The sequence below is a fragment of the Stylophora pistillata genome, chromosome 12 (genome assembly GCF_964205215.1).
Source record: "Stylophora pistillata chromosome 12, jaStyPist1.2, whole genome shotgun sequence".
Lineage (NCBI taxonomy): Eukaryota > Metazoa > Cnidaria > Anthozoa > Scleractinia > Pocilloporidae > Stylophora > Stylophora pistillata.
The window spans coordinates 25390465-25410464 of record NC_142530.1 but is presented as its reverse complement, the minus strand read 5'-3'; the positions used below and the strand labels follow the sequence as shown (position 1 = coordinate 25410464).

At 39.5% G+C, this 20000-nt stretch overlaps 2 protein-coding genes and 1 long non-coding RNA gene across 4 annotated transcripts in view; 2 read left to right on the top strand and 1 right to left on the bottom strand.

Moving 5' to 3' along the window:
- Positions 1-10075, top strand: part of LOC148719399 (uncharacterized) — a 19635-nt gene extending 9560 nt beyond the window's left edge. The window contains exons 2-7 of one of the 2 annotated variants that reach the window (XM_088740459.1): positions 89-332; positions 1457-1601; positions 1875-2039; positions 2844-3077; positions 3797-3918; positions 9847-10075. In XM_088740459.1, the coding sequence (XP_088596585.1) occupies positions 89-332; positions 1457-1601; positions 1875-2039; positions 2844-3077; positions 3797-3918; positions 9847-10018 (1082 nt within the window). In that variant the 3' untranslated portion in view covers positions 10019-10075. The remainder of the gene's footprint in view (positions 1-88; positions 333-1456; positions 1602-1874; positions 2040-2843; positions 3078-3796; positions 3919-9846) is intronic. The other variant, XM_088740460.1, reaches the window with a different exon arrangement.
- Positions 10076-10507: 432 nt separating this feature from the next.
- Positions 10508-20000, bottom strand: part of LOC148719398 (uncharacterized) — a 10223-nt gene continuing 730 nt past the window's right edge. The window contains exons 2-3 of the long non-coding RNA XR_015993792.1: positions 15194-15315; positions 10508-11276 (exon numbers count right to left, since the gene is read on the bottom strand). This is a non-coding gene — a long non-coding RNA (uncharacterized LOC148719398). The remainder of the gene's footprint in view (positions 11277-15193; positions 15316-20000) is intronic.
- LOC148719397 (uncharacterized) overlaps positions 19924-20000 on the top strand; it is a 24955-nt gene continuing 24878 nt past the window's right edge. Inside the window, exon 1 of the mRNA XM_088740463.1 lies at positions 19924-20000. This exon is cut by the window's right edge and continues 45 nt beyond it. Coding sequence (XP_088596589.1) covers positions 19985-20000 — 16 coding nt within the window. The 5' untranslated portion in view covers positions 19924-19984.

Below are 20000 nucleotides of genomic sequence, written 5' to 3'. Positions count from 1 at the left end.
ATCACGTGACAGAAATATCGAAGCTAAATCTAATTTTTGAATCACAGAATTCTGATATCAAGATATTTCCTTCTTTGAACAATTTTAGATAGAGTTACGTTACTGTTTGTGGGAGATATTTCCTTCGCTGACCCCATCAAATACTATGTAGACCACAAGTACCACACGTACAATGACACTTTCAATGACGTGGCTTCATTCATCAGAGAGGCGGACATTTCAGTGGGTAACTTGGAGTCGCCATTTGCCAACAAACATGTTCTCACTCACATTTATAAAGGGAGAAAATCAGTTTCATTATACGCCAGTCCAAAAGCTGCACCAGCGCTCAGGTGAAAATCATAAACGGAAACTGATAAAATAAAGATTTACTTAAGGAAGAATTTTTTTGCAACGAAGTCTCCACTGGTGTAACAAGTTTCTGTTATACTGTACATAAAAATGTCTTGAGTTATAAAGATTCGTTAGAAAAATTGGGAAACAAGATCAAAGCATAAGGGAAAAAATCTACAAACAAATACAAACAACTATGTTTGAAATATCCGAAATACGACTGCCAATATTATTATCAGACGATATAGAGGTCTTCTGCTAGCATGAGTCCTAGCAACACACCATCAAAAATTGCAGTGTGCATAAACTTTCAGTTCCAATACAACCCATATTGGTTTCAAGTCAACAGATTTCATATCTGATTGTTTTTGGCAATTTAAGGTCGCGTTGTTCTACCAGTGGAGGTTTTTTACTTTAGAGGGTGCAGAATTTTGTCATTTGTTCTACTACTCTCTACTATTAAATTGCAGTGAGGGTAATGCACTTGGGCTCCTCTATCCGTTCCGGCTGCATTAAACCAGCATCCACCTTATTCGTGCTATAAGTAAACCGTTTAACAATATAAAAGAGTTTCTAAAGCTGGCGTTTCCAGCATTTTCCCATAGTAATTCGCTCTGACGAAGGGCTGGCGCAAGAAAGGTCAGCTGGAGAATCTCCTTACGGTGACAATTAACATTGTCAATTCAGTTGATAAAATCAAATTATCTTGCTTGGTATATTCTGGTACTGACCTAGCACCACAGCTTCTTTAGCAACTTGTTTCCTTTATATATCTGTTTAAAAATAAAATCTTGCTTCTTTTCTTTTCGTTTGCTGATTTCTCCCTTATATTGCATGTTCTTAAGTGAGACTTGTTAAAGGTTAATTGAGTAAATCTGCGCCGGTATCCAACCTAAAATATTCAAAAATATAATAAAAAGTTCATCAATACGATGACAGAATTAAATAACAGGGAAGAATATGAAAGTAACCTGAGAAATATGATTTTAGCACCGTTTTCAACCATGTCAGCAGTGAGGGCCTGGTGTGAAATTATACGTTCACAATGAGAAGTTTTAAAGTCTAGCAAGAAGGTATTTATTGTACATACCCGGATAGTTATGCTTGTGGATCCTCCACCCAGGTTTGCAGGATTTGATGCCGTGACCATTGCCAACAATCACTTGAACGATGTAAGCGGTGAGGGAGCCAATTTTACCGCTGAAGTCCTGAAAAGGACGGGTATAAAGTACTTTGGATTAAGCTTCGGAAAATATGACTCCTCTCAGGTACAGTAACGAGCTATTTTAATCCATCTTCCAGGAGACGAGATGGAAAAATATTTAGGGCCAGTATGGAGGTAAAAACTCCAACTAATACAACAATAATATTTATTTCATCCCAGTTCTAGGCCGCAAAGACCTATACATGGGATCCTCCGCCTCCACTTAAACAGGCCCTTTTTTAATTCCATATAGCAGCATCTTTCGCCGTTAACGTACTCTACGGATACATCTTAACCAGTTTTAAGCTGATATAACTATTTTTGGTCATTTTTTTAGGAACCTCTTATTCTTAAAAGAAACAGAATCACGATAGCATTCCTTGGTTATTGCGCCTCATCCTCCATACATAAAAACTGCAGCGAAATGAGGATGTTGTTCGACTCTGGTCCAGCCATTTATCAAGATGATATCGCTACTAGAGACATCAGGAGGCTAAAGAAGGTCAAACTCAAGTTTAATAGCATTATGATCATCTTTTAATCGAGTGTCAAAAGGATCCATGACTACTTTGGTTTAAGTTGACTTTGCTCTTTGATTGGTCCAGAAAACTCGTGCTACCTTCTTAAATTGTCAGATTTAAAACTTAAACCAATCGTTAGTTAGCAAATGTTAAACACCACAGCGTGCCCTTGTGAGTTAGGGATGCAGGCGGGAGGTTGCTAGGCACGAAGAATGCCTAAGAGTCGCGTGAGGCGATAGCCGAGAGCGATCCTAGCTTCTTGAGTGCTTAGTAACCTCTCGCCTGCATCCATAACTCAGTAGTGTAGGCTGTGGTGTTTACCGCTTGATTTATAGCATAATATTGATACATTGTAGCAAAAGAGTTCCATTTTATTTAAAAAAAATCTTACGAGACCAGAAAAAATAAGCGCGCGAAAACTAGTCTTTGCATGTGCACGCGTCAGCATTGTATACCCATAGGCAAATAGTGGAGACTGAATTGTCCAATCAGGGCACGCGCTTTACTTTGGCTATGTTATAATTCGCTACTAGCGTTTTCTTGCGTCTAATACAGTTTGCTTGTTTATACTTTGAGGTTTCATTGGCTAACGATGATGTTGACAATCACACCGATTGGCTATAGTGATTAATTTTGTTTTGGTTTGTCTGAAGGGAAGAATATTTATTCATTCGTCTTATGATCCTCTTTTATGGGAAATCAATGAGGATCTATCCTTAGAGTCATTCTATAACACGCGTATTGACTTTTTATACTTTACCTCATTTTTTGTTTTACTTCCATAGGCCAAAGTTGACATCATCGTCGTTTTCATGCACTATGGCCAAGAACTTAATTTAGGACCCATTCCCTCTCAAAATCGCATAAACAAACACCTGTTGTCTCTAGGTGCGGATCTGATCATTGGAGCCCACCCACACGTTCTTCAGGATCACTGTCTTCAAGATAATAAACTTATCGCTTACAGCTTGGGAAATTTTCTTTTTCATATTAAGCGACCACCGAGCGCCGTCAGTCCGGTAATGCTGTTAAAGTTTAACTGTTGATAACATGTACTTATTGGCGGAGTGTAAGGACCGAATGAGAAAATGCTTGCTTGCTTGTCATGACGTACAAACTTCGCCGCGCTCGATTCATAAGTCATGACCTCTTGCCAAATATTTTCTTTCTCTGAGCCCACCAATGCAGTCCATAGGTACACATCACTAGCTAAATTGATTTGTAAGCATGGGAAAAGAAAAAATCCGTGTCCTCTGAAAAGACTCGAAACTCAGATCTTCCCGCCATTCGGCGAACAGACTACTAAACGAGCCGAAGAGGACTCTTTGGCAAGCCAGGCCATACTAGGTTCATATTTGTCAAGAAAGCTTCGTTTATGGTGCTTAGATCGCCTGGAAAAATAAAATTTTGTAATTCTGTTTTTTTATGTAAAGACATAGTGAGCAATGATAGATCATGTGGAAGGCACATCGCCTTTTGAATGGATATTTCATGCAATGTCTTTTACGTTTTCCCGTTGCTATATTCAGACTAGAAGTACCCTTTCAACGCCATCGATAACTTTATCATTCCCGGCTTTGGATAAACTTGCCTTTTTTTTGTTTCCTTCTTTTTCCTATTCGTTTTCTTTTGTTTAGATTTTGTTTTGAATGCTCGTGTGTCAGTCTCTTTTGTTGTTGTCACTCATTAGCTTAGTTCGTAGGCTTGACTATCCTCTAACGTTCAATTTCTGTTTCAGAGCGTGTACGGAAGATTTGGCAAGAAACCTAATAAATTTCTTATCAAAGCATATGAGCACTTTGTCCTTGGGAACTGCAACGCATTGAAACTATCCCGGATGCTTAAAGTCACCGTTTTGAGGTACCTTACCATATCGCAACATATTTTTTCAAAGCTTCTTCAAACTGCAGTAAATGGTTTGAACCCGGGGGTAACATGTGAAGGTGTAGTCTGATCGTCCGGGTGAGTGTAGTCCTGAAAAGGACTGTTGTCGGTGGCAGTGACTGACGTTTCGACAACCTGTGCGGAAGTCATCATCAGAGTCAAGTGAATGATTGTTGTCAGTAGAATGTTCTTATTCCAGTTCGTGTGAAATGATCGGTTGGTTTTGCCGTGATGTTATTGGCTGTAAGACTCAAGTGACGTGAGTGGGTCGTGATTGGTCTGTTTCGGTCTGTCGGTAAAGTTAGGTTGTTCTTTTTCGGTAGTTTGTGATGTTTATGTCGTGAATGAGTCGTTTGTATGGGGCGGGTAGTTGTTGACATCTGTTTAGGAGAGTCTGTTCTAAGTTAGGAAACCAGCTTTCCAGAGTCAGTCGTTGAAAATAGTCAGTGCTGTAGGTTAGGCATTGCGCAGAGTCCCAGTCAATGTTGTGGTTGGTAAGTCGATGGTGTTCAGCAATGTGATTGCTGACATCACCTTTCCTCGTCGCCCGTCTGTGTTCAGTCAGTCTTGTTGTGAGGTTTCTGCCAGTCTCACCGATGTAGGAGGCTTGGCAGTCGGAACAATTGATCTTATAAATCGTTCCCTGTCTGTTCCTCGGTTCGTCTTTGTCTTTAACGTTGGTTAGTAACTGACGTAGTGTGGTGATGGGTTTGTGGGCGACGCGGATATTGAAGGGTAGTAAGATGCGCGAGATGTTTTCAGACATACCTGTTATGTACGGTATGGTTGCTGTAGTCGTAGGGGTTGCGGTGTCGGTAGTGGTAGTGGGTCGGTGAGTGTTTCTTCGGATGAAGTCGTTGTTGTAGTTGTTCTTCGTAAAAACACGGTGAAGGTATTTGTTCTCGTCGGATAAGCTGTCTGTCGAGTCACATACTAGTTGTGCGCGTCGTGTTAGAGTTCTGATAGTTGTGGCTTTGTGTGATGTAGGGTTGTAGGATGACTCGTCTAGTAATCTGTCGGTGTGTGTCGGTTTCCTGTAAACTGTCGTTCGTAATGAGTTGTCGTTGTGGCTTACCAGGCAGTCTAGAAAAGGAAGTTTGCCATTTTCTTCCACTTCTCTGGTAAACTGTATGTCAGTGTTTTGTTCGTTAAGGTGGTTGTGGAATGCGTTAATTTCGTCGTGTCGAACGGCGGTGAATGTGTCGTCAACGTAACGTAACCAAAGCGGTATCGTTTGTCGGCAAGTCGAAAGGGCGCGTTCCTCGATGTTCTGCATCACAATTTCTGCTATAACAACAGAAACTGGAGACCCCATGGCAGTGCCGTGTAACTGTTTGTAGTGTTTACCGTTGTACTGAAAATAAGTAGACGTTAGGCAAATGTTTAGCAAGTCCATGATGTCGTCTGTCGGTAGCGGTAGTGGGTCGGTAGATTTTCGGATTGCAGTCTCAGTGCATTGTAATGCTAATTGAAGTGGAATACTTGTGAACAGTGATTTCACATCAAATGACACTAGTTTGTAGTCGTCAGGTATCTGAACAGTCTTGGTAGCGTTAATGAAGTCTTCAGTGGATTGTAGTTTATGTCTGGATTTGTCGGTTAGCGGTTGTAGTATTGTCGTCAGGTACTTGGATAGTTGGTATGTGGGAGAGCCACAGAAAGAAACAATAGGTCGCATCGGGAAACCAGGTTTGTGTAGTTTCGGCAAACCGTAGAGTTTCGGTGGCTGTGGTACCGAGCACCTCAGTCGATAGTACCGTTGGGTGTCAAAGGCGTTCGTTTTCTTGAGTGTCAGTAGTTTACTGTTGAGTTTACGTTGAAGGGCACTACCACTACCACTACCACTACCACCGACCCACTACCACTACCGAAACAAACGACACCGCAACCCCTTCGACTACAGCAACCATACCGTACATAAAAGGCATGTCTGAAAACATCTCGCGCATCTTACTACCCTTCAATATCCGCGTCGCCCACAAACCCATCACCACACTACGTCAGTTACTAACCAACGTTAAAGACAAAGACGAACCGAGGAACAGACAGGGAACGATTTATAAGATCAATTGTTCCGACTGCCAAGCCTCCTACATCGGTGAGACTGGCAGAAACCTCACAACAAGACTGACTGAACACAGACGGGCGACGAGGAAAGGTGATGTCAGCAATCACATTGCTGAACACCATCGACTTACCAACCACAACATTGACTGGGACTCTGTGCAATGCCTAACCTACAGCACTGACTATTTTCAACGACTGACTCTGGAAAGCTAGTTTACTAACTTAGAACAGACTCCCCTAAACAGATGTCAACAACTACCCGCCCCATACAAACGACTCATTCACGACATAAACATCACAAACTACCGAAAAAGAACAACCTAACTTTACCGACAGACCGAAACAGACCAATCACGACCGACTTACGTCACTTGAGTCTTACAGCCAATAACATCACGGCAAAACCAACCGATCATTTCACACGAACTGGAATAAGAACATTCTACTGACAACAATCACTCACTTGACTCTGATGATGACTTCCGCACAGGTTGTCGAAACGTCAGTCACTGCCACCGACAACAGTCCGTCTCAGGACTACACTCACCCGGACGACCAGACTACACCTTCACGTGGTTGTGGAATGCGTCAATTTCGCCGTGTCGAACGGCGGTGAATGTGTCGTCAACGTAACGTAACCAAAGCGGTATCGTTTGTCGGCAAGTCGAAAGGGCGCGTTCCTCGATGTTCTGCATCACAATTTCTGCTATAACAACAGAAACTGGAGACCCCATGGCAGTGCCGTGTAACTGTTTGTAGTGTTTACCGTTGTACTGAAAGTAAGTAGACGTTAGGCAAATGTTTAGCAAGTCCATGATGTCGTCTGTCGGTAGCGGTAGTGGGTCGGTAGATTTTCGGATTGCAGTCTCAGTGCATTGTAATGCTAATTGAAGTGGAATACTTGTGAACAGTGATTTCACATCAAATGACACTAGTTTGTAGTCGTCAGGTATCTGAACAGTCTTGGTAGCGTTAATGAAGTCTTCAGTGGATTGTAGTTTATGTCTGGATTTGTCGGTTAGCGGTTGTAGTATTGTCGTCAGGTACTTGGATAGTTGATATGTGTGAGAGCCACAGAAAGAAACAATAGGTCGCATCGGGAAACCAGGTTTGTGTAGTTTCGACAAACCGTAGAGTTTCGGTGGCTGTGGTACCGAGCACCTCAGTCGATAGTACCGTTGGGTGTCAAAGGCGTTCGTTTTCTTGAGTGTCAGTAGTTTACTGTTGAGTTTACGTTGAAGGGCAGGAGTTGGGTCACGTTTGAGTTCTTCGTAGGTTCGTTTGTCGTTAACTAGTGCGTCCATTTTGTCGTGATAGTCAGTTTTGTCCATAACAACAGTAACTCGTCCTTTGTCGGCTGGTAGGATGACTATGTTCTCGTCGTTTCTCAGTCGTTTCAGTGCGCGTTGTTCGTCTTTAGTCAAGTTGCTGTCATGTAGTGACGTTGATTGTATAGTGGAAGCAATTCTGCTTCTGATGTTATCCTTGGTCGGCTCAGATAGTTCTCGTTGCCGAGACAGGGCCGCTTCAACACTAGATATAATAGCCTCAGTCGGTATGCGTTTAGGTGTTACTGAGTGTTTTAGTCCGTATGATAGTACCCGAGTTTCAATCTTGTCTAAGGAACGAGAAGAAATGTTACTTACCCAGTTGTCGTCCGGTTTGCTTCGTCTCTCTTCTTTGTCTCGTAGCAGTCGTGTCAATTTTTGTTGATGTCCAGTGCGGGCGCGTTCAGTCGTCTTGTTGGCTCGTTTGTCGGCAATTGTCGTAACGGTGTCAAGTGGGTCAGTTGGTATCAGATGTTTCAGTTGGTCGTGTAGTTGTCGTAGTTTGTTTCTGTGGCGTTTGAGTCTTCTGTGGCAATCATTTATCCGCGCTTTGACCAGTCGTCTGCAGGTGGCTTTGACGATCTGGATGGCCTCCTGTGTGTTCAACGGGGGCTTAAGTTTGAGCCCGGCCGGAACAAGGCCGTGATCTTTACAGCGGTGATTGAACCAGAGTTGTTGTCGTATTCGCCTGACAGTGCTTGCGTAGGTGATGTAGTCATTCGCAAGTCTTTCGCTCTGTCGTCCAAGTGAACGTAATGCAGTAAATGGTTTGAACAGACGGGCGACGAGGAAAGGTGATGTCAGCAATCACATTGCTGAACACCATCGACTTACCAACCACAACATTGACTGGGACTCTGCGCAATGCCTAACCTACAGCACTGACTATTTTCAACGACTGACTCTGGAAAGCTGGTTTCCTAACTTAGAACAGACTCCCCTAAACAGATGTCAACAACTATCCGCCCCATACAAACGACTCATTCACGACATAAACATCACAAACGACCGAAAAAGAACAACCTAACTTTACCGACAGACCGAAACAGACCAATCACGACCGACTTACGTCACTTGAGTCTTACAGCCAATAACATCACGGCAAAACCAACCGATCATTTCACACGAACTGGAATAAGAACATTCTACTGACAACAATCATTCACTTGACTCTGATGATGACTTCCGCACAGGTTGTCGAAACGTCAGTCAATGCCACCGACAACAGTCCTTCTCAGGACTACACTCACCCGGACGATCAGACTACACCTTCACACTTCTTCAAACTGCAATCAACTTATTCCTCTTCTAGCATTAATTCTAAACTCCTTCAAGAAGTAGGCTATAGTTTGGAATCTGACAGGTGCATTAATGGTAGCCGTTATAATACCAATGTCTATTGGGAGAAATCTGAAAAATAAGTGTAGGGATTGGAGAACGCCACTGGTAGGGTTAAAATGTTTTGGAAAAGGTGGACAATTAGTCACTAGGGACCTTAAGCAACCACGACGGCGACGGCAACGAGGACGTGGAAAAACAAGAGATCTAGTTGGCAGAACAATAGCTCAGCACGTGCAATTTGAAACTTTGTACATTTCTTAGCCGTCCTATGCAAAACAACAACGTGAAATCGCCAAAATTTGCGTCGTCTGCGAGCCGAAACCGCGACGGCAAATATTTTAATTTCCATTTGGAACTCAACGCTACTTTTATACGTCATACTGAAGTTGAGCTGTGGCGCCGTATGAGACAGTAAGCCCATGCAGCTATTTTTGAAATTCTAACTAAGAGTAGAAATTCATTTTTTAATCGAAGTCTTCCTTGGCGTTGCCGTCCTGACTGCTTAAGGTCCCTATTGTCGCAAGGTGGATACGAGTGAAATTCCATTTTCAAAGAGGTTCTTTGGATATTTCATTTCAGTGGTCTATTAACCAGTGTCCGTGAAGAGTCGTCGATCGGACACAATTTGAGTACGTTTGTCCTGACCAGAAAAAGAACGATTTGGAATTAATACAACGGTCGACGGGTCGTTTTAGTTAAAACGTACCACCATTTACTCTAAGTAGTACAACATGGCTATTGCAAACGAGATTTGAGTCGAAAATCGAATTCCAGAATACAGAATAAAGTCATTTTTGGTGATAGAGAAAATATTAGGGTTATACAATTATCACACAAAGAAAAAAAAAGAAATCGAATGAAAACTGGAAAATTCTCATATCTAGATCTGAAACAATAGGTGAGATGTAGTCACAAGACAACGGTACTCTGAGTGTCTATACTCTGGGTGTCTATACTCTGGGTGTCTATACTCTGGGTGTCTATACTCTGGGTGTCTATACTCTGGGTGACTATTTTACGCATGACATCTCAGTGAAACAGGGCGCGTTCTAAAACAGTCATATTTTTAAATGAGACTTTCCAGCGATGTTGATTTTTATAACCGGTTACAAGCAATTAGTTTTAATAAGGGGTAAATATTTTGTATGTTTTAATTTTCTTTTTTCAGTTTCATTGCTATCTCCCTTTTTAGGAAAGGAGTCGTGAGAGCAAAGTATCTTCCACTGAAAATCGCTTTCGACGAAAAAAATAAGCGAATGCATCCTGAGCCTACAAAGAACGCAAAATGGATCACCGTATGCGGTGGTGAAGATAAACATTGCCAATGTACCAAAAATTAGAATCAAGGCTTACTGGGATGAATAAATTTCAATAAATTTCAATGAATTCTCAATAAATTTCAATTTTCTGACTCCCTAAACTTTATAATGGGAAAAAATAATCAGAGGAAATTTCAGTTCTTATAATTCATCGAAAAATTTTGCTCGCACGCGATTGATCTAAACGCGTCACGTGACCGAATATCCCCCTGCCAAAAATTGGGGATATCCGAGGATATATCCCAAATCATATTCCCCAATTTTCTACCTCACGTCCAAAAAGGAAAACTCCGAGTTGGAATGTAATTCAAGAGGAGAGAGCGTTGTTTGCTTGTTACAAAAGAAGGACATGCATGTTTGTTTTGTTTATGAAGCTCTAGTGAAGCATGAATAAACACTGAGGGGGGAGGGGTAAGCTGCCATGGAGTAGGTTCTGAATGAGGAAGGTGAGGGTCTTGGACACTAAAGAGTAAAAGAAACTTTGAAAAATTGTCGTAAATGTCAAAAAAATTATGACGGATGCATGACATCCTATACATGACCTATATTCTTTTCTTTTTCTTCCCTGTCTTCACACTCTTCGCGAACATTGAGTCATGTATATTATTGCGCTTTAGAAATTCTTCTCGTGTAAATATTATCTTCAAATGAAATGTTTATCCGGTCAGATTTTGACACACGAAGGTTCGTGTGATTGATTGGTGTACAATAAATAGCGAATAATAAATGGACGTGTAGATATGCGCCCATTCTTGGGATATCGATCGAGTTGAACTCGAGAAGAGAAATTCCACATCTTCAGCCACCATGTTTTCTTGATACAAACACCATAGGCTTTTACAAACAAGAAGAGTCGACTTTGTTAATGAATGAGTGACGCGAAAAGCGAGTGATGTGTCAGCAGCTGATTGGCGAGTAGAAAATTATCGTAATATTACACGCGAACAGTTAAGGCTCTTTCTGAGGGGTGGAAAACCTTGTACAACACAACATTTTAAATGATAAAGTAGTAAAATTCTCTATGTTCTTTGAAATCGACGTTGAAAATGCAACCTTTCCAATCGTGCAAAGGAAATAAAACTCAATGAATAATCATCTGAGGCGCTTTTTCACTGCTTTTCTGGTTGCAATGATCTCGTTGCGACATTGGCATTTAACATCCTCATCTCCACATACATGGATCCATTTAGAGTTCTTTACAGGTTCTGGGTGTAGGCGCTTGGTTTTGTGATCCAGCTTGACTTTCAGAGGCAAATATGTTGCACCAACCACGCCTTTCCTAAAAAGAGTAAACAAAGAAAATTATTTTTGGGACAAACGAAGAAGAATTGCGATAAAATCAAAAAGTTTAAAAAATTAAAAACCACCCACGTTTCGACGTTCGCTTAACGTCATTAACAAGCCAATAACAAGTGAAATGAGAGCGAATATAATATAAACGTAAAAGAATTCCTAAGAGACACGGATAACAAAATTGACTGACTTGGTTGATAAGGAATTTTCCGTTCTAAAGAAATATAGATCAAAGTTTGATTTTCTAATTTTTGAGATGTTATTCATTAGGGAACTGAACCCCAAGTTAAATACTGAGAAAGACTCTATTCGCGCCAAATTCTTTATGTGACTCTGCGCGCGAATATGACTCTGAGTGTGAATTCTTTGTTATTTACATATTTTCAATTTTGTATATGAGAACGATCCTTCGCAGTAAAGCACTATTTGAGCAATAGTGAAAATCAGACCTGAAAAAAATTTCAGGCCTGTACGGGACTCGAACCACTGACCTCTGCGATACTAGTGCAGCGCTCTACCAATTGAGCTAACAAGCCAACTGGGAGCAGGCCATCAAATTAATTCGATATAAACCCGTAGATGATAAATCAAACAACAACAAACATATGAAACATATGTGTGAACTGCGGTTATGAGACGTATATGAGAACGATCCTTCGCAGTAAAGCACTATTTGAGCAATAGTGAAAATCAGACCTGAAAAAAATTTCAGGCCTGTACGGGACTCGAACCACTGACCTCTGCGATACTAGTGCAGCGCTCTACCAATTGAGCTAACAAGCCAACTGGGAGCAGGCCATCAAATTAATTCGATATAAACCCGTAGATGATAAATCAAACAACAACAAACATATGAAACATATGTGTGAACTGCGGTTATGAGACGTATATGAGAACGATCCTTCGCAGTAAAGCACTATTTGAGCAATAGTGAAAATCAGACCTGAAAAAAAATTTCAGGCCTGTACGGGACTCGAACCACTGACCTCTGCGATACTAGTGCAGCGCTCTACCAATTGAGCTAACAAGCCAACTGGGAGCAGGCCATCAAATTAATTCGATATAAACCCGTAGATGATAAATCAAACAACAACAAACACATGAAACATATGTGTGAACTGCGGTTATGAGACGTATATGAGAACGATCCTTCGCAGTAAAGCACTATTTGAGCAATAGTGAAAATCAGACCTGAAAAAAAATTTTTTTTTTTTTCATTTTTCTCATATACGTCTCATAACCGCAGTTCACACATATGTTTCATATGTTTGTTGTTGTTTGATTTATCATCTACGGGTTTATATCGAATTAATTTGATGGCCTGCTCCCAGTTGGCTTGTTAGCTCAATTGGTAGAGCGCTGCACTAGTATCGCAGAGGTCAGTGGTTCGAGTCCCGTACAGGCCTGAAATTTTTTTCAGGTCTGATTTTCACTATTGCTCAAATAGTGCTTTACTGCGAAGGATCGTTCTCATATACGTCTCATAACCGCAGTTCACACATATGTTTCATATGTTTGTTGTTATTTTCAATTTTGTTATCCGTGTCTCTTTGTAACTCTTTTACATCTATATTCGTTCTCATTTCCCTCATTATTGACTTGATAATGACGTTAAGCGAACGTCGAAACGTCGTCATATTTTTCTTAAACCAAGATGGTTTTTAATTTTTTAAACTTTTCGATTTTATCGCAATTGTTTATAGTTAAATTGATTAACAAATCTCTTCACCTGAAACGAAGAAGAGCATAAAATGGGGTACATTTGGATTCCAGGTCAAGGATCTGGGAAAAGTACTTTTCTCTCACATTGTTCAGATCCACTCGATCAGCTTGTTGCCACTCATGATCAATCGCCAGAAAAGTGGAATCAAAGTGGGCAGCTGTTGTCACATTACGACATAACGTACAGACGCTTTGCATTCGGGCACTCAGCGACATGAATTAAATCTTTTTCGTGATGTATTTAGAGGATATATTGGAATTAATCATCGATACAGTTTTAGCTTGTAAATGCCCTTTCTTTTTCGAAAGAGCTTGCGCATAGCCCGTGTCAAGCTCGCTAGCCTACTGAGAAGATTGGTCTCTTTACAAAATTCGCAAATGCTTCGAAAAAATCAGAGTAAAGGTGTGATCATCATAACTTCGTAGATACTGAGCAGCCAGTGATTGCGAAAATTTTTTGATCCCCGAGTATAATAACAGATCTCCCCCGCAATTATCTGTAACGAGGGAATAAATACTCAGCCCAAAATTTTAAGCGTCACGTTTTAACAGTACATGTCGATTCGAAATTTCTGGCGACAAGATTCGTTTTGTATGAAAATTATTTTAGGAGGTTACATCTGTGCAATTTGTCACACGTAACTGGGAGTATAGGAATACTTTGTAGAACAATTGTAGAAGTTTAATCACCTCAGGATCTTTATATGTCGGGACAAGGATGTGATCTCGTTTACTTTGATCACAAAGGGTCTTAAGGGAGCGGGTAAAGTAACTGATGTTGTCATTCTAACTGATTAACTCCCACAGGTGACCAAGGCAGAATTTATCCTTACAATATCAATGTAGCATCAAGTAGACGATGGATGAGAATACAGACAAACATCAATTAGTGGATTATACGTAGATCCAATACCAAATATCAATACAGCATCAAGCAGACGATGAATGAGAATACAGACAAACATCAATTAGTGGATTATACGTAGATCCAATACCTAATATCAATACAGCATCAAGCAGACGATGAATGAGAATACAGACAAATTAACAAATGCCGGTAAACACCACAGCGTACACTATTGAGTTATGGATGCACTCGGGAGGTTGCTAAGCACGAAAGAAGCGTAAGAGTCGCTCGAGACGATAGCCTAGAGCGACTCTAGCTTCTTGAGTGCTTAGCAAACCTCCCAAGTGCATCCATAACTCAATAGTGTACGGTGTGGTGTTTACCATTTGTTTTATAACATAACATTGATACATTGTAGCTAAAGAGTTCCCTTTTATTTAACAAATCTTACGTGACCAGAAAAAACAAGCGCGCGCGGAAAAATAGTCTTTGCATTTGCTCACGTCAGCAGCGTTACACCCATGGGCAAGTGGAGGACGCTAAATTGACCAATCAGAGCGCGCGCTTTACTTTGGTTATGTTATAATATCAATTAGTGGATTATACGTAGATCCAATACCAAATATCAATACAGCATCAAGTAGACGATGAATGAGAATACAGACAAATATCAATTATTGGATTATACGTAGATCCAATACCAAATATCAATACAGCAATACAGCATCAAGCATGCAGACGATGAATGAGAATACAGACAAATATCAATTAGGGGATTATACGTAGATCCAATACCAAATATCAATACAAAATCAAGCAGACGATGAATGAGAATACAGACAAATATCAATTATTGGATTATACGTAGATCCAAGACCAAATATCAATACAGCATCAAGCAGACGATGAATGAGAATACAGACAAATATCAATTATTGGATTATACGTAGATCCAATACCAAATATCAATACAGCATCAAGCAGACGATGAATGAGAATACAGACAAACATCAATTAGTGGATTATACGTAGATCCAATACCAAATATCAATACAGCATCAAGTAGACGATGAATGAGAATACAGACAAACATCAATTAGTGGATTATACGTAGATCCAATACCAAATTCTCAGAACTAACATCATGAGAGTTGTATGGCAGCCAGACAGTGAGGAGAATTACTAGTGGGATCTTGTGACTGAGAAAATTGAGAAGTTCATCTTAAAAAAAATATATATATATATTTCTTTCATCAAATCATTAAGTCCCTGTTTGAAAACAGTCAAATAAATGACAAAAAATAAATAAATAAATAAACAGCATTGACTTGTACCTTGAAACGTTGACTTTGAGAATCCGGGATATTCTCAAGTCGTCACTATTGCCATAGGCATAATGCTCGTATGCCTCAATTTCAAATTTATTCGGCTTCTTACCAAAACCTCCATACAGAGTCTATATGAAAAAAAGGAAAGGAAAAAAAAAAGAAATGCGTTAAGTATTGACTAATAGGTAAGGAAAAATGTTTCGCTTAACTAGAAAGTAATGAACCTGCATATTAAGGACCGCTCATTAAACATATCGCCGGGGGGGAGGGGAGGGTGGGAGGATTTTAGTTGTGTCACCACGTTACGGTACAATCTAGCTGTTCTATATAATCTTTTTATCCCCCCATTACTGATCATTAGCCGTTAATTGGTAGTCAATGTGCCATAGTCCCCCTCATACTTTGTTTGCGACAGCTGATCCCCCTTCCGTTCCCCTGACAACCATGTGATCCTATCCCCCAAAGTTCCCCGCTAGGTGATAAATAGTGACTATTCCATACAGATCATATAAAACACGATGCAGGTTACATGGCCACATGGGGAAATAGGAAAAAGAAAAATATACAACAAGTATTTCACAGTTTTTCATTGTATATATTGTAACTCGAAAACGTGCGGTTGGGAATCCTTCCGCGATAGAGGGCCAGATAGATTATTTTGGACAAGTGAGCTGAAACTTTATTTCAAGCCTTCATTCAACTCAAACTCGCTGTCTCAAACAATCTGCCTTACAATATAAACGGTGATAGGATGAAATTAACGAGCCTATCGTGATTTTAAAAAATGACAGATACTTCTCCCCAGGAATGAATGAAAATCAGAATTAGAGAGGTTTCAAATAGTCACCAACTTAAATTTTTCAATGTGCCAAATATTTGAAGTTGAAAAACATCGTGTCATACAGCTTTTATGAAGAAAAAAAGGTCGAAACTTGTTAAAAAAAAAACCGACTTTAAAACATGCATGGCTATTAAGCTTTGGTGTGAATGGAGTACAAACCAGGTACAGACTGGCAAATTCAGAATTGTGAGAACACCAACTGATCGTGAACTACGTGACAACATGAAATATGAAATCAAACTAACTTATATGTAAAGAACAAAGGGCGTAAAACGTGCCTGTACGTAAGCTGATCTGGAAGAACAGGTTCATCTCGTGTTTTAGTGTTGAATTTTTCGTTATCTCGTTGACGATTAAACTGAGCTTTAGCGAAAGGGCGTAAATCACTCTATGGTTCACAAGCTCGCTTACATACGACAACACCCCACGCAAGCTATACCTTAGAAATAGATCACTTTGGAAGAGGTCACCTGTTTTTTATAAATGACACCTGCGAATCCAAACCGATTTAGGGACACTTGAATACTTGAATCCTGGCGTTAAGGACGCCTAAATTACATGAGAACAATGGAATAAACGCTTTCACGCTTTACGGTAGGCAGCGATTAACTTCGGCCACAAGCCACAGCCATGTGACAAAATCCTTTACCTGTTCAATTGAGTTGAAAAGTAATAACTACATGGCGAGTCCTTCAGGAAGAGGCAAGAAAACTCGATACCAACCTAACCCTAACTAACCTTATCCAACTTGTTAGATTATGGCAATTTTATTGTCTGATCCGAGCAATCAGCTAAAGTCATTTGGTAAAGTGTGGATTGCGATCTTTGTACTAAATAGCTTTGTGCGTTGCCAACCTTACCCAACAGATTTTCTTATCTCTTAACAATCTTCTGACACATGGAAACCTGGATGAGAAGCAAATGTAATCAAGAACTAAAAAATGATATAAGTAGTCGATGTCTACGAGCTGTTTCAGAGTTATGACTTTGTAGTGAATCAAGCTATCTTCTGTTTTGCAATGTCTTCATATATTTATTTTAGTTGTATATGAAAAAAGTGAAAAAGTTCACTGATTTGGTCAGATTTGGCTTTTCTAAGGAATGATTTATTTCCTTTCGTTGTATCTAAAATGCTACCAAGGAATAAAGATGATTATCATCTTTGTCAGGCATCGTGGTGTATTTGACGGGCTTAAACAGAGACTTCGCTCTCGCTCCCACGCTAACGCGACTTTCAGGATATTTTGTTGCCATTTTTCAGTTTTCTCAATGCCTTCCAAAGTGATAATAATAATAGTAATAAAAGAGTTATGTTCTTGGGTATAAATATGTTGTGGGACCTTGTCAGAGTCGCTTAAACTCTCGCCTAACTGTTTGTGCTAAAATGTCTCCGAGTCAGGCCATTACGTCTTTATGCCCACGAACACGAACTTTATTTCAGCTAGTGGCGTATTTCCATAAGCATCCATAGAACATACTTTTTAAATGTTGTCAGAAAGAGGAATCCCTTGTTTCTCTCGCGGTGTATATGAGTCCAATACGAAAGTCAGAAGGGCTGTTCGTCTGAAAATAACGTGAATCGGCTGACAAAAGTGAAACAACGAATGTATTCATAGAAAGCCCAAAAAGTCCTTTTAGTACACCATTTTCGCAACTGGCATTTACAGTTGCCTTCTGCATTTACTTTAAAATTTACAAAAGTTGAAAGCTCGCTCGTTTGGTCTGCCGCGGCGGCCGTTTTTAAATCATGCCGGTATAAGCAAACAAAACGCGGTCGTAACACAACCTTCTCATAACTGCTGGAGAAATTTAATACAGACTGAATTTGTCTGGAAATTTGGTTTTCAAAGATATTTCGTCTTCTGCAAAGGAGTCATTCCTAAGTCTTAAAAGACCGGGCAAGTATGTTCCTAGAAAGTAACTTAGATGATAATAACCGGCACCCAAAATCTGTACACAGATCTTCATCACAAAATTTATGTGGCTCCGAACATCACTCACAGATTATTTTTAAATGTACTTTTACAAAAGTGCTTTTAAATTTGACTCTAATTCCCCGACAAAAATGGGGTTATCCCGCAACTTGTTTTAAAGTTCTTTAAATATAATTTCAGTGAAATTAGGGAATAACTTTGACCAAGAGACTATATTCTGCTGCTATGATCCAACAACAACAAAGCATTTTAAGCCATCTTGAACAAGAAGCCAACAAGGCTAATATTGGTTATTTAAGATATTATCTTCTAACATTTTGTTTACCACTTTATATTTAACAATTATTCGCCGAAGGCAGGGTGAATATCGTTGAATAATCCCCGAGACGAAGTCGAGGGGATTATTCGACAGTACAATATTCACCAAACCTGAGACGAATAATTGTTTTAGTATAATTTCAGAGCTGAACAACAGAGAAATTTCTAAAATCATAACATTTTAGTAACATTAATTAACATTTTATTTTAACATTTTATATAAACCGCTGCGCGCGGTTTATATAGTGTCATATAAAGAGCCGCTCGACCAATCAGATTTCTGGAAACTCTTTGCTCAGCTCTGAACTTGTACTAAATCAGTTTATGAGTGTAAATCCACCAATCCGGCGTTCTATAACGAACGGTAGAATCTAGTTAGCTGCGCCACTTGCTATCTATTCAAAATCAGTGGAGTGTCTATCAGCAATTGATGAGATTTTATTAGTTTTCTTTTTTTCACTTTTCAATAACACAAAGATCAAGTTTTGTTGTTAAGTTTTGAACGACAAGTGAAGTTATGTAACAATTTTTCCACGAGCCCGCGTCGGATATCATGAGTTGGCAATAACCAATCTCGTATCCAAAAAGTGCAAATTGAATAACTGTTGTATCAATTACATTCAATTATCTACAATGCACGGGAGAAGTTTTTGTTTCCAGCCAGAAGTAAATCCAGCCATACTTGAGTGAATCATTTTCCATATGAGGTGATTCAGTTTATGAGCTGATAACTTGAACAGAGTGAACCAATCAGAATGCTAGAAATACAACGTTTGGAATTTAAAATGTAATAAACCATAGTAAATCGATTAACTATGAATAAACTGAAATACTCATATTATTCGCCCTCGATTTCTACGTTTTTGTTTATTTTACTTTTTATCATTTTTGGCCATTCATATTAACATAGATTTCTAGGAAACACAGATACTATAGAAGTGCATTTAAATAAAAAATACAACACAAAACAAAGTAGAATGGAGAAAGGTAGGGTATGATTAAAGAAAAATAAAATAAAGACTAACTAGTACCCTTTTGCTCATTAACTGGTTTTTTAAAATAATATTCACATACAGAGAAAAAAACACATGTCACTCATGATTACTGCAATCAAGTAATGTTAGAAGAAAGATAACGAATGTAGAGAGGAAGGTCGTTCGAATAAAATTTACCGACAACAGTGGAGTTAAACTTCTTTATAACAGTGAATATATGACAATCATATAAGTGAAACGTCCACATAAACTGGTGAATTTAAAGGAAAACTTTCCATGAAGGATGAGGGCCTCATAGATAAGGAAACTCTTCATTTAAAGAGGGTATCCAAATTGTTGTTAAACTTATGACCCTCAGTTTTAGTATGGCATCAATTTGAGAATTGCCATTGCCTCGGAAATTTGGTTATTTTAAGTACCGTTTTTTTTCTTACAGCCAAAAGATATTTATTTCTCCTCTGAAAATCCTTCGTTAGGACGCCAGGCGAAAACAGCTTACTGACAGAGGTGTTGCACTCATCTTTTGAGCAAATGCTTTTAATACTATCATCAAATGACAACGAAGTCCAACCTCTATCAAGATCTGAAGCCTTAAGTCTTACAGGTGGCATGATTAGGATAACTATTGCAGAACGTAATCGAGCAGAAAAGAAATTTAAGAAGTCTTTTGATAGCGAAAAACAAGCCATTGCACGGCTTTTGCGTTATTATGAATTTAGAAATAA